This window comes from Peromyscus eremicus, chromosome 9, assembly GCF_949786415.1.
Source record: "Peromyscus eremicus chromosome 9, PerEre_H2_v1, whole genome shotgun sequence".
NCBI classification, from domain to species: Eukaryota; Metazoa; Chordata; class Mammalia; order Rodentia; family Cricetidae; genus Peromyscus; species Peromyscus eremicus.
In genome coordinates, this window is record NC_081425.1 from 93,007,362 (window position 1) to 93,022,265 (window position 14,904).

Consider the following 14,904-nt stretch of genomic DNA (forward strand, 5'->3'; position numbering starts at 1 on the left):
GAGAACTGAGCCTCCTTGACTTCTGGGTCTTGGTGTGGAGCAGATGACCCTTTGCACCCCTGCCCCCACCTCCCTCTGGCTCTCACCTGGCTGGTAAACAGAAGGCCGAATGCTGGCAGTGGTTACAACTCGGGGCTTGGGTGCAGGGGCAGCTGGACCCTCACTGTAGCTGGTGTGGCCAGAGGGTGCTGGAGAAGCAGCTGCTGAGGGGCTGTAGGCAGAGGCCTGTGGCCTGGAACCAAGACAGAGGAGTTATGAGAAGAACAGTCCGTTGGTCTCCGGTACCCAAAGCCATGGCCAGTTTGCTATCTGATCTCTAGGCAGGACTATGACAGAAACACCCACTGGATTGTTTCCAGAGTCTACGAAGAAGCCCAAGGGTCTTAGAGGGGGATGAAGCTACTCCCTGGGGCTAGCTCTGCCACCTTGGAAAAGAGAGAGGGAAGGTGCCAGCCAGGCAGAAGAACACATGGAAAGCGCTTCATCCACAGAGGGAATTGTAGTCGGAGGACTGTGGACCTAGGCAGAGGGCGAAAGGGAGGACAGCAGGGAGATGGAGATGGTCACGGCTGCTCCCCTTTCTGGGACGCCCTGGCCACCTGGTCTCCTTATCTTAGTCTTTTATGTTGCTGCTGGAGGAAGCAGCAGTCTCATGGTTTTTGAGAAAAAAAAAAAAAATGTTCTGACATTGTTCCTGGGAAGAAGTGAGGAAGCCCAGCAGCTCCCCAGCAAACCACTCTACTTCCTAGACAATCGCTTCCTCCCGTTGGCTCGGCTGTCAAGATTGTAGAGCAAGCAGCCTTTCCCCACATGTGGCTCAGGGACAATGGCAGCAAGGAGATGTACAAAAGTGTCCCAGTTCTTCTGCTGAACCTGGCCTCTCTCTTGGGGGAGCTGAAGGCTCCAGGGACTCCCAGCATCCACAAGCTTAATCCTGCCTGATGCAGTGTTTCCCAGTCTTACTTGTCTGTGAAACCTTTTTCTTCGTTTCAAACGGATGAATAGCTTTCCCTCCTTATATGTTCTGTATCCTAAAGGGGACACTTGACCACACCCAGCAAATGAGCCATTGGTGAGATGCTGGAGAAATGAACCTTAGAAATACACCCCAACCTTTGGCATCCTGTGTCTCTTCCATCTCTTCCCTATGGGCCCACTGGACCTGCTGGGCCAAGCTGTGGAATGAAGGATTGGTCTCTGGAAGGGATGGCCCTGGTATAACAATCTGCCACTGATAACCTGAGTGAACCCAAGGAAGTCTGGATACTGTCCCAGGCAGAGGTAAAGTAATCTTCAGAGCAGCATCCCAGCCCTGGGGGGCTATGCATCCTTCCTTTCCCTTCCCACCACATTTATAGTTAAGGCTTCCTCTGCCTTTCTGTGGCTAGATCCCTGTGCTAAGGGCAGAAAAGTAAGCACATTGGTGGAAAGGAGGACACAGTATGCAAAGGGTGCCCAGCTTCTGTGTGGCTGGATGAAGCTCCAGGCCAGTGGGTCAGGGCCAAGCTTTCCCACCACTGGGGAATACCTTGCCAGCATCCTGGACTGGCATGGGGAAAGGAAGCAGAAGCCGAAGACATCTGGTGAAGGGCCAAGGTGTACATCCAATGAGCACCTCTAGCTCCAGCTCTTTTTGAGCCCACATGTAAGGAAGGGAGGCATCTGTGCTCAGAGCCCACTCCCTGACCCCTCCCAGTGTAGCCCAGTGCCCTGTGGAATCCTCCTCTGCTCTCTTGGTAAGGTCATGAAAAGGAAGAATTCACCCTCATGGGGGTCTCCTGAGGCCATCAGCAGTGAGTGGGCAGCCCAGACATGGAGGCCTGGAGCATGGAGCTGGAGTTTGCCCTTCAGTGAGAGATAGGGTTGGGGCTAGACTGCTTGTGGGCTTCAGCACCCAGGACTTCTCTTTCCCTATGCACGTTGGAAGGCTTCCCCCACCTCTCCACAAGAGGGACATTTCTCATCTTTCATCAGAGTTCCTGCTCTGTGAGGGAAGCAAGGCCCTAATGAGAGGAGGGTCTGCAGAGGAAGAGTGGAGGCAGTCTGCTTGAGCCTGTCCTAGGCAAATGGGACAGAAGCACTCTGGAAGTGAGGACCAGGCTCACCCCCAGTGATTGAACTGGGCTGGAGAAAGGCTGGGCTTGGCACCACATGGGATGCTGGGAAGCTGCCTCAGGCTGCACCATGACCCTGTGCACCCTGACCCAAAGAGGCATGTTTTCCCGGGGTGCTGGGAAGTCTGGGTCCTGGCCCGACAACAGCTGAGCAGTTCCTGGAAGCATACAAAACACAACTGGGCCAAGCCTGCTCTTGTACCAGCTGGCCACTCTGGAGTGATCCACTCAGCCCCCCTCTTCCTCCTCCCTGCACGCCCCCTTCCTTTGGCCTCTGTTTTGGTGGGTATCCAGGAAGATAGGCTGAGACACCGGAATTTAAAGTACTTATTTTGACTGTTTCGTGTGTGCTAGGTGCTTTATGGACGAGTCTTTCCAATAATGACCTCAATATACATGTGCATCTTTAGACATCATAGCTGATGAGGGCACTGGGGTTCAGAGGTTAAATCACTTTCTCAAGGTTTCAAATAGTAAAGCTCTGCACAGAGTCGGGGATGTAAATCTGAGTACGATAGGGGCATCTGAAGTTAGACTGTTTCCACATCAAGAGAAGAAAAGGATGAGGAGGTGGGCAAGTTATAGCAGCTAAGCTGTCCGACCTGACTAGTTCAATGTTCCCACCTCCAAGGAGCCTTCCTTGATTTCTTCCAGCCCGTGTGGATGAGTGTCATCTTCCTTTTCTGTGTTCTAAGAACAAAGACTGTGCATAGTGTTCCTTTGCTATGTGTGATGTGTTGTTCATGTTCACATGTGTGTGTGTGTGTGTGTGTGTGTGTGTGTGTGTGTGTGTGTTCCCCTGGCTGGGGGGTGGGGTGGAGTGGGGGAGCTGTAGAGCAATAACAAAACTCTCATTAATCATGACTGGTGTACCCCACAAAATGCATCCTGACTTCCCCTTCACACTTTGCACCAAGTAGTACCAGCCTTGGCTTCCTTGGAAAACATCAGGGACCTAACTATTTAGCTGCCCACAAAGAGGCTTACAGTGGGTCCCTTCTTGCCTCCTTTTCCCAATGTTAGGTCTGGCATCTGTGGACCACCAGTTACCTCGGACTCTCCACAGGGCTTGAGGCAGGACCTGCAGCAGAGGCAGTAGCAGCATGGGCAGCAGCAGCTGTGGCCAGGGTTGGCGAGGCCGCAATGGGAGAGGCAGCAGCGGGCGGCTGGGCAGAAGCAGGCAGCAGCGGGGGAGTGGCCTGGCTGGTGCACACTGGAGCATGCTCAATAGGGGTGCTGATGAAGTGGGATCAAAAAGACAACAGGTCATGTGGGCCCCAGGTCTGGGGAAGCCCTCTCCATGGTGTGGGGTGAATGGAAAGTACCATCTGTTCTGCATACAGAGCAGGATGCAGGTGTGTGTGAGGGAACATCCTAAGGTGCTGGGAAAGAGCTCCTCTCGAATCCCAGCAGGGCATGATCAGACCTCGGGGAGGGAGGGGCCTGGCAACATAATCTTGGAGGGATGTTTACCCCTCAGTCTTCCAGTACTTCCTGGTTTTTCTTTCCCAGGAAACCACAATGCAGTGGGAAAGCACATTTAGTTATCAACCCGGTCCCTTCCTGTCCAGCTTACCTTTGCCTTCTCCCTAATGCTTGCACATTCAGTCGGGGGCATAAATTACATCTGGGGAAGGACGCTATAGCCTCCTTTCCCTCAAAAAAGATATTTGAGTGTAAAAGTCCTAGGCTCTAGAGCCACAAGAAGGTGGGCTTTAGCCCAGGGCACTGATGGTACATCTGACAGAAAGTGGACAGACAGAAGCTACCATGGAAAGCAGACCAAAAGTACATGGACCAGAAGGGGTAATGTGGTCAAGGACCATCCAGGGATACAGAAATTTGTGCCCCTTCTCATGACATACTCTGAGGAGTGGCAGGACCTATAGGGAGGGCACAGGTAGACCCTACTGAGCTGATAGAGTCTCATGTCACCAGGTATCCGGGTGTGCTACCCATTCAAGAGTGACGTGAACTTGGCTCTAAGCACATATAGAGCTGAAGGCTCTTTCTACTGAGAAGCAGCCACTCTGCCTGTGTGGAGCAGTGTAATCAGGTAGGATGGATATACCCAGCACTAGCCTGTGCTAGTACAGGTAGACCAGATGCCCACATGCCTCCGCCCGAGTGCCTGGGTATTCTGTGAGCCCAGACTGTCCCAAAAGTCCTCTAAGAAGGCAGATCAGTCAGAGTCTGGATTGAGAGGATTAGTTCTGCTCCCTGGGAATGGGACAGAGAATAAAAACTCAGCCATAGGGCTGAGGAGATGTCTTGGTCAGTAAAATGCTCACTGCTTAAGTGTGAGGACTTGAATTCAGATTCCTAGCACCCACATAAGAAAGGTAAAAAGCCAGATGCAGCAGCCTGAAATTCTAGCACAGGGAAAACAAGAGAAGAGGATCTCTGGGGCTTGCTAGCCAGCTGATCTTCAGGTTCAGTGGGAGACCCTGTCTCAAAAACTAAAGTAGACAGCAGCTGAGGAAGACACTTGACATTGACCTCTGGCTTCCAGACACATGCATAGAAATGTGCATGTACACCCCTTCCCCAACAAGCACTCACTACAATCTGCAATCCCGGCCCTCCCACACAAACCATGAGAAAACAGAGAGACACACATCCTGTCTTGTCCTTTCCTCTTTCTCCCCCCTCTCCTCTCTCTCTCCTTTCCTCTCCTCTTCCCCCCACCCCGCCCCCTCTCAACTGCTCTAACACCTGTATTCAAGTCATTCTCCTGCTTCAGCTTCCCTGTTAATTGGGACCACAGGAAGGAACCACCATACCCAGCTCATTCTTAGATCTTTGACTGACATTTCTCTTTGTAACAGTAGTAATAGAACATACGAAACTCCTACAAGTTGCAATAGCTCCCCCAGAACCATGCCATTTATTTGCTCACGTTATACTGTTTCCACCATTATTCCTTTAACATCTCACAACAACCCTCTGATGGGGGCTAATCAACCCTATTTAATAAGTGAGGAAATGGAAACAGAATTCATCTACCCAAGGTTCTGGGACTTACCCATGGGAACAAAATGACTGAGGGTCAGTTTGACTTGAAGCCTTAACCAGTATTTCGCAGAGGAAGAAAGAGACCTCTTCTTGTGGTCAGCCAAGATGATCTGTCTCTGTTCAAAGGCAAATCCTTGCTGGGCCCAAGTAACATCTCAGCACTTCCCTCTTCCACGTGCTGCACAGTGCCAACGTCAGCCCATTCTTCCCTTTTTCCCTCCCACCTCCCTGGATGATTCATCTTAGAGGTCTCATCTGGAGACCAGGGACCCGGGGTTGAGAGACACTGCCTCTCCAGTGAAACATCACATAGCTAGGTAAACTGGTGGTACACACCAGTTTTATCCCAGCATTTGGCTGGCTTTGTGAGTTTGAGGCCAGCCTGGGTAATATACAGTGAGTTCCAGCACAATCTGGGCTATATCGTGAGACCCTGTCTTAAACCAAAACCAGCAGAAAATACACACAGCAGCTTCTAGTTTGTTGAGTTTGAAGTAGGGTTGAGGCTGATTTCCAGCAAGTTCCCTGGTAATGCTGATGCTGTTGGTCTATGGACCACACAGGGAGGAGCAAATTGTGAGATATCTCTGTCTGTCCCAGATAGGAATGCCAGGAAGCCACAAGCCGCTTACCCAAGCATCTCCCAAACGATCCCCATCCAGTCAGAAAGGAAAAAGGTACAAAACAGAACAGAAGGGTTAGAGCTGGAGAAGCAGTGAAGTTGTGGGCTGGCTATCCCATAGCGAAGAGCACATTCAAATGGGCCTGTCTTAGCTACGTCCTGCCCGAGACTGTCAGGGCTTAGTTGTCAGAGAGGAGGCCTTGGGCGGAGCTGTCCTTGACACTTCAATGAGGCCACTCGCCCATCCTCTGTGAAACACCTTTGCTCCTGAAATCCATGCTGATTACGTGGCTATCCCAGAGAAACTGTAGACCTTGAACGCTCCTAAGCTGGCTGTTGGAGACCTCCTCACAGGGTGGCCAAGTACGGGAAGGCTCAGGGAGACATAGACCGTCGTGCCCCTCCCTGGTTCTGTCCCACATTTCCAGTGGACCACTGGAAACTGAAGACCCTGCCCAGGATGGGAGTGATGGAAATGTCTGGGCTATGCAAAGGAGACATTGGCTGTCTTTGTCCCAATGTGCTACAGCCCAGCATATCTGCAGCTTTCTCTAGCAATAGTTCCAAATGAAGCCTGGATTTCAGGCAATGAAGTTGGAGCTGGAAGTAGGTTCCAGAAAAGTTCACCATTGACCACAGAGCTGGGACAAAGGTTACCATCAGGGATGCATGGGCATGCGCATGTGCCTGCTACTCTCAGTTCTTGCTGAGTGCATCCTATCTAGGATCACACTCTTTCCCGACACCAAGCAGTCACCAGGGTCTAGAGAGGGGAGAAGAGACATCAAAGTACATCCTGAAGGATCTTGGATTCTTGTTCCATGTCAGTTTCTGCATGAAGTTCCACGAGTCTCCAGAAATTCCAAAAAGCAGGCACCAGCAAGCAAGCATTACAGAGAATTTACATAGCCTCGACCTTAGTCCTAAAGAGAATGCCCATGAGATCACCCCGGCCTGGCCTACAATTCCACAGCTGCTTCCTGACTTGTCATACACTCAGATTCTTTTTTTTTTATTTTTCAATGAAAAATGTTTGGTGTTGGGGATAGAACTCAGGGCCTTATATATGTGCTAAGCACACACTCTACCCCCAAATCTATAATCCAGTTTAAACACCCAGTTAAAAATAAAACCCAAGCAAACTAGACTCAGATCTGCCTAAGGGAGAGTGTGGCCAGACAGCATTGTGCAGCTGTGGTCCCCCTTTCGATCTGGGAGGTATCAAGGTGGCCTCATGCCTTCACTCTGTGTGGGGGCCCTTGGTGGTGGGAATTGGAGTTCTGTTGACGTTGTGGTTGGTGGCTGTGGTATGTCTGGAACAGAGGGGGCTGATAGTGGAGGTGTCAAGTCTGGGGATTTGTGTTCACTGGACTCGGGTTGGAACTGTTGGTAATGGGGATACTATGATTGGTCCTGGTGGTGTGGAAGGGGATTCGCCATGATTAGGATGTCTGTGCTGCCTATGTTAGCTACGACAGTGAAGTATGACAATTTCTGTTGATTGGATGACGAGAGACTATCACTCAGGTGTTGGTCATAAGACTATTCATGCTGCCATCCACCTAGTGGATAGTCTATCTTTCATTTTGGTGACTATTGCTCAGGGCAGCTCAGCTATGCCACTTTGTAACCAGGCCAGGGCCCCCATCACACCCTGGTCTTTGGGAATGTTGCCTATCAGCTGCAGTGGGAAGAGTACGCTGCAAACTTTGCCCATTCCATGTTGCCCTCAAAGTATATTCCAAATTCCATAGCCTGGAACTCTACATCTGGATCCCAGCTCTTTATGACCTTCTCTGCAGCCATTCATCCTGGTCAAAGTGATTATTCTGGGATCTTCCATCCTATTCTTTGACTCACCATGTCTGTGCCCTCACATTAGATGGCCAGCTGGCCCTACCTAAACATTCCCCATCCCTCAAGACCAAGAACACTAACCTCTTCTTCCAGGAAGCCGTATCCTCCAGTTAGAGGGGCTCCCCCCTCTGGAGTCTACAATATCAACCTTGTGTTGTGGTTACAGTTACACAGTCCCTTTCTGAGTCTGTTAGCATTCTTGGTAGCCAGGAGCCTCACTCATAGACGTAGGGTGCTAAGTGAGGGAAACTCTATTTACTTTGAGGATTTTATGTAGGCCCTCGGCCTGCAGCCATACAAGGTGCTGCTCACAGTGGCCTGGAGGAGCTGAGAGGCACCAGGCTGCTAGAAAGCAAACATTTTAGTGCTTTAACTAATGGGCTCCAAGAGAGTACTAACAGTCTCGGGACTGGTGACAGAGGTTTAGGGTCCAACAACTTGGAGTGATCTCCTCAGGTCCTTTCCCATCCACAGGATACCCACTGTCTGGGACCTCTACTACCTCTGTGTCTAGCCGCCTCCTACCCTACAACCTACTCTGGGGCCTCACAAGTCATCAGTCCAAATACGGGTGAGTCCCAGCTTGCCTAGATGAAGGTAGACGTCTCTTGTCCTCCCCGGGTGTATCCCCCAGCCAGGATGACGATTGTTTGGACTTGCCCTGGCCCTGGCTTCAGGCTGTTAGAAGAAGGAAGGGGTAGGAGGTGAAGGAGGAACAGGCTGGTAGAGAGATTAGAGAGAGCATCTCAGGGGTGGGTAGGAGTGAGCAGCTTCCCCGGCTGGCCATTCCAGATGAGCTCACCAGAAAGAAAGGGTGTTCTCAGACAGCAGGGTGGGAGCAGGGTTCCAGCCATCCAGCCTCAGAGGAGGTAGGGCATCCTGAGAGTTGGTCCTCTGTACCTCCTTCATTTTTCCAAATGCCACCGTCCTTATGTCCTCAGTCTATGATTCCGTGGAGCGAGGAACCAGGGTGCTTGTGGGGCAGGTGGGTGGAGTGTTGGCTTTGAAACAGTAACCCTGTGGGTGGGGGCTAGAACTTTCCAGACAGGCTGCTCTGATCAGCTTGGCTAAGTGCTCCAGCGTAGCACAAGGCCACAGGTGGAGCCAAGAGCAGGAGCCAGCCGGAGGCTGTCCCCTACACTCCTGTCATCAAGACTCTGCTAGGCCCTTCCATCTCCCTGTCACCGACCCCCACCTCCATCTCCTGGGCTTTCCTGTAAATGATACTTTACAGTGCTTCTCAGACCACCCAGACAGTGCTGGGGATAAGGATGGCCTGGGTGAAAGGCTTTTAGCATATTTCCTGACTGTGAGGGAAGATGGTGCCACCTGTCAGTCATAGCTGGGTGTAGAAGGAGAAAGCCACAGTCCTGGGGTAGCCCCCATCCACATTGCCCGGGGAGAGGCAGACAAACTATCCCGTATGGATCCCTCATCCTGGGTCCTTAGCCTGGGGTGTAGGAAAGCAGGGTGAGCAGAGCTGCATGGGGCCTCACCTGCTGGACACTGTCCCTGCCTCTCGGTTGGCCGTACCTATCCTCTCTGTCCTAGACACTGTCCCTGAAGGCCCTCCCAAGGTGGGGTGCAGGGCATACACGCAGGCACAGCATGATTGGGGCTTGGTTTGTTCATTTCAAATCCTCTTTATTTCAAAACAGGCATGCTTATATATATGTACATGAGAAAGAACTATGAAGCCAGCACACAGGTACAGAGAAGAGGGTGCCCACTCAGGACCCTGATCTGCAGGCAACGTGTTCCAGGTGAGTATAAGGCCAGGTGCTGAGTGGGGCGGGCACATGAGCAGCGGCCAGTATATTTTCATTGTTTGGCTGCGTTAGGCCAGCAAACCCTGTCGTGTCCCCTCTGGACTACAGCTAAGGGTTTACACAGGGGTGCTCAGAGGCTCTGCTTGTGGGAGCTGGGGTGGTCACACTGGGTTGGGGATTGGAGAGGTAGGAAGGAGGGGCTGAGTGCGTGGCACTGGCCCCCAGCTGTCAACTCTGGGATAGGCAGAGAGCAGAAGTACTACCGGTAGCTACCAGAGGTGCCCCCCGCACAGTCGTTCATTATCAAGCATCACCGTGGGGCTCACATGCCAGATCTGTGTGGGAGAGGGGTGGGGGTCCAGCCTGCCACGGGTCAGGGGAATCCGGGCAGCCTTTTAGCTTTTGACATTAAGGATTTGGGCTGAAAGGCCATGGTGCCAGTTACGCAATTTGGCAAAACGTGGGCTGTTACGTTCCGTTTCAAACCTTTCCCTGTGGCACAGAGACAGAGACAGAGAGAGAGAGACAGAGACAGAGACAGAGAAACAGAAAGAGAAAGAAAGGGAGAAAGAGAGGGGTTAGGGGACATATCCACCATTTCCCTGCCTGAAGCTGGGATAGCAGGAGGGGTGGGGATGGACGGTGCCATCCTTAGGGTACTTCCTCTCCAGAGGGCAGGCTTGGGTTAAATGGGGCAAGACTAGAGTTCTGGGACAAAACGGAGGGACTGAAGTCCCTGCCTTGCTTGGAGGGGGAATAGGGGCCTGGTTAGTGGGCCAATGGGCAGAATGGGCAAAGGGAGGCAGGCTCCCTGACCCATGTGGCTAGGGCTGGGCAGAGCTGCTTTGGCTGTGGGCTCTTGGAACTGAACCAACCAGGCAGGCAGGCCCGGAACAGTCTCTGTCCTCTAGCTGGGCACCAAGAAGAAGGAACACTTAACTTCTATGATGAGGACTGTGGGTAGACCTGTCACCTCCCTCTACTGCCTGGCATTCCTCACCTTCACCATCTCCAGAGAGAAGCCTTCACATGCTACCCTGGGCTCCTGCAGGCCCAGGCCTGAGAACAGCCCAGGCCTACCCCAGTTCACAAGCACACACACATACTCACTGCCTCAGAAACAAAGGGGCTGGACTTGCTACTTCCTGTCAGTGGGGCCTCTGGGAGGCCCAACCCACAGCTGCCCAGGTGAAGGTGCAGTGCAGGCACCTAGTGGCCAGAACGGAGAAAGGGAAGAGCAGGGAAAGGCCGGCCAGTGATGCTGGGATGCTAACCCTCCTGACAGAAGGGCCTCAAACACCTCCATAGCAGAGGTGGCAGGGACCACATCTAACCACAAACATAGTGCACTCAACCTGAACCGAGACACAGTTTTTAAAAAGTAGTGCTGGCTTCTTCCTGTGAATAGTTAACTAAGTAAAAACAAAAATCAAAATCTAACTGCTGTATCTACATCATGGGATACTACTTAACAGTAAAAAGGAACAAATGAACCACAGGCTGAGTAACCTTAATCCAAAATGCGTGGGACAGAACTGTTTTGGATTTCAGATGGTTTTGGGATATTTGCACATATATAATGAGATATCTTGGGGACCCAACATAAAATTCATGTATATCACATATACACTTGCTACACCCAACTCAAATGTAATATTTTTATGAGACCTGTGTTTTGCTCTTCCCACGGCTCCAGTCCCAGAGATTGAACCCGGGGTCTCATGCATGTAGGCAAGCCTCCTGCCACTGAGCTACACCACAGCCTGGCACCTGAATCTGTTGTTTCTGTTTTTCTTTTTGGGACAAGGTCTTGCTATGTAGCTGGTCTGGAATTCTCTATTTGGACCAGGCTAGCCTCGAACTCACAGAGATCCACTTCCAAGTGCTGAGATTAAAAGCATGCATCACCACTGCCTGGCCTAGCATCATTGACATAAGGTCAAAGGTAAAATTTTCCACCTTTGGTGTTTATGGTGCTCAGAAAAGTTTTGGATATGGGGCACTTAGGATTTTGGAATCTCTCTCTCTTTCTCTCTCTCTCTCTCTCTCTCTCTCTCTCTCTCTCTCTCTCTCTCTCTCTGTGTGTGTGTGTGTGTGTGTGTGTGTGTGTGTGTGTGTGTGTGAATTTGTACTGATTCATTCAACAACTTAGATAAAGTCCAAAGGAATTTTGTGGATAGAAAAAGCCAACCCTAAAATGATCATATACTATTTGGTTCATTGCTAGTCACTGGTAAGGGGGGTGGGCAGGATGTATGTGTGTGACTGTATGGAGACTTGTGAAACAGTCTTAGGTGTGAGACAGTCTGTGTTTGTGGTTGAAGTGATGTCATCATTACCAATGTGACATTGTGCTATGATGTAAGACTTTGCCAGTGGAAATGGAAGTGGGGAAAAGGCACAAGAGTCTCTCTGTTCTCTCTCTCTCTCTGTTCATTCTCTCTCTCTCTTTTGTTGTTTACTTTTTGTTTTTGTTTTTTGTTTTGGACAGGTTTTCTCTGTGTAATCCTGGCTGTCCTGGAATTCAATCTGTAGACCAGGGTGGTGTCGAACTCAGAGATCCACCAGCCTCTGCCTCCTGAGTGCTGGGATTCAAGGCGTGTTGTGGGAGCCCATTCTCGGGTTCCTCGTGGCTTTACCCAGCAGGTCCTCACAGAGGATGATTAGACCACGAGCCTGAGTGCAGGTGTCTGAGATGGTCTGCACTTGGCTGTGCTGGGGGAGGAGGTCTTTTGCTCCACCCCTTGGCGTCTCTATAAAAACCCTGGGGCAGAGACAGTCGGGGCCCGTTGGAATAGGTTCCAGGCCCTCTCGAGGCTATCCTTTATTTTCTATCTGTTTATCTCCGCGATATTCTCCGCAATAAATCCTTCTATCTAATATTTCCTGCTGCTCGCACTCAAGAAAACTCTGGGGAACTGTGGGGGTGGTTGGGTAAACGCCCCACAGCGTGTGCCACCAATGCCCAGCATCTCTGTCATTTCTTACAACTGCAAGTAAACGGGCAATTGCCTCAAAATGAAAAGCCCAATTTAAAAACGAGCTGCCAGCGTGCACGAACCAGAGAGACTGACCTGGGGCACAGCTGGTCTTACAGTTACACATGGTCACGATCACCAGGGCATGGTCCTTGCATCCCCACATCGCCACGTTCACAGAGGTCCGCTTTCCCATCTGCATGACCTGGCATGCTCTCACCCTACTCCTTGGATCCAGCACACTGGAACTCTATAAGGTTGTTGCGCAAAGGTGGGGGGGGGCGCTAGTTGCTAACACAGTTGTAATACACTGGTCTGATCCAACCTTTGCACTGTACCAAGAGACTCAGATGTCCACATGAGTAATCCAAAGCCACACAGAAGTCCAACAGCAAAACCACCATCTAAGTGCGGAGCCTTTTCCCCGGCCACACACCTGCCCCTCGACGAACCAGGGTGAATAGATGAAAGAAGTACAAGTGAAGACCTTGTGGCAAGGCCCACACAGCCCTGCATGCACTCACAGTCGTCTCATAGAGACTTTGGAAGTGTGCAATGAGACAGGGCCAGTTGCCGGTGAATTTCCAGTTTAAACAAAGCCCACCAAGGCTCAACGACAGTTTGACACCAGTGCTCAATGACAAAGTGGAGGACATTTCTAGAACCTCTATGAATCTCGAGAACCTACTCACTTTGGTACAGTGCGGAAATTCCTGGCTAGCCAAAGTGAAGACAAGAGGAATGCACAAGAGGGGGAGCAAAAGACAGGAAGGAGGCCTCCCGGGCCTGCTCAGACTGCGGTGCTTGGACGACCCAGTGTCTCCAGCTGTGGCTTTCAGACTTGCCAGCCTGCCAGAACACTAGGGGCCAATGTGGGAGGAGAAACGAGCAGGGTGGTAGCTGTCATCAGCCCACAGGATGGATCAGCAAGTCCCGGGGCTCAGCCTCCAACTCTGGAGTCCGGGTGTGGCTCTGACCACCGAGAAGCGGGTCCCCTGAGCAGTCCGAAGGCAGCACATGAGGACAAACATGCTTTCTTCTGCTCACATGGCCACTTGAGTGAGTGCGCCTAGGGCTGCAGTGGCTGCAGACTTTACTTGGCACTTGAACGGAACGAGGGCATGCACAGCCTCGGCCCCAGAGCCCTGGGCTGCTGGGATTTGGGGACATGGAAGACTCTGTCCACGAGGACAACTCTCAACAAGTTAAAGTCAGGAAAAGAGACAGAATCAAGAGGCTTGCACCCTCTGGTCCTGGGGGTGGGGGAGTCTGCTGGAACCTCAGAGTCTCCAACTGAAGGACCTGGAATCCTGGGAGGTACGGCCTGGGGCTAAGTCAAGAAGCAGGCTGAAGCCTCTCCTTGGGACCTCTTGTAGGATTCTCTTCTGTGGAAACCCTATGGCCATGCCTGCTAGTGTTCCAGGGGAACAGGAAACAGATTGGCTCTCCTACTGGGAACCCTTTCCTTCTAAGCACGAACGGCTCACAACAGGGCATACGCTTAGCGTGACTAGTATGCATATTGAACAGAAGAAGAGCATGAAGTGACCAGAAGAGGTGACGGAGGCCATGAAGGAAGGGTGCTGTGTCTTGGAGAGGGGAGAAAAAGGCCTCCAGTTGACTTCCTGATGGAAAGAACTTGGGGTGTAAGCTGTTGGCTGTGTTGGGGAGGTGACATAAAGACCCCTCTATTGAGTCTTGGGGAAAGTCTGCATTACCCCCTGGGACAGCTGTGTGGGTGGCTTCAGTGAAGAGGGTGGGGAAAACAGAAGGAGCATGGAGGGGCCGCGGAGCGCAGGAGGGACGGAGAGCCGAGAGCTCGGCCGCACAGGAGACAGCGGACTCTCCACACTGGAGCTAAGGGCAGCAGCATTGTCCTTGGGGCTGTACGATGCCCACAGGAGCTAAGAGGTGAAACACGTTTCCAGGACTACATGCCACCCCTCACAGGGCTGGGAGGAGCACACTCCCAGCCAGAAAGTGGGAGCAGCTTGGGCTGGCAAAAAGACAAGTTCAACAATCAAATGCACATGGAGTCCCAGCTGGCCCCAGAACCCTACTCTTCTCGAGTTCTGTGGCCACCATGTGTGGTTAGCGAGTCCAGAAAGTTTGGCTCAGGGTGGAACATGCCTTTGAGTCCCAGACCCTCCCAGAGAGGCTATCACAGGACTCCCTGACCCCAGACAGACTGTCCAAGAAGAACATGCAGATGACATACTCACTACCAGAAGTACACAGATAATCACACAGGCCCCATGCCTCACCATGGAAGGCCCTGACAGGTTCCAGTGGGTTTCGAAACAGCCATGCCCCCACTCATGCCCAGGGCTACAGCTCCTAACAGGGCACAGGCAGTAGGCAAGTGGTGGTGGTCCCAGACTTGCCACTGTCCAGGAGACCATGCCCTGAGATGCCTAGCCCTATACAAGCCCCTCCTGGTGCCAAGGGCTTGTATTTCCCTGCGGCAGCTGTTACACTTGGAGCAATTTCTAGAACTGGTGCCTCGTGTGCATGGGCCGGTGAATCTAGGGGTCGGGTCTTCACGCCTA

General features: G+C 51.8%; 1 protein-coding gene across 6 annotated transcripts in view; it reads right to left on the minus strand.

Annotated features, from left to right (window-relative positions):
* Window positions 1-14,904, minus strand: part of Ldb3 (LIM domain binding 3) — a 62,809-nt gene that overhangs the window by 24,859 nt on the left and 23,046 nt on the right. For 2 of the 6 annotated variants that reach the window (XM_059274144.1, XM_059274143.1), the window contains 2 exons: window positions 3,165-3,350; window positions 87-232 (listed from right to left, as the gene is read on the minus strand). In XM_059274144.1, coding sequence (XP_059130127.1) covers window positions 87-232; window positions 3,165-3,350 — 332 coding nt within the window. Of the gene's footprint in view, window positions 1-86; window positions 233-3,164; window positions 3,351-9,242; window positions 9,870-14,904 lie in introns of those variants that run through there. The other 4 variants (XM_059274146.1, XM_059274145.1, XM_059274148.1 and 1 more) reach the window with 3 other exon arrangements.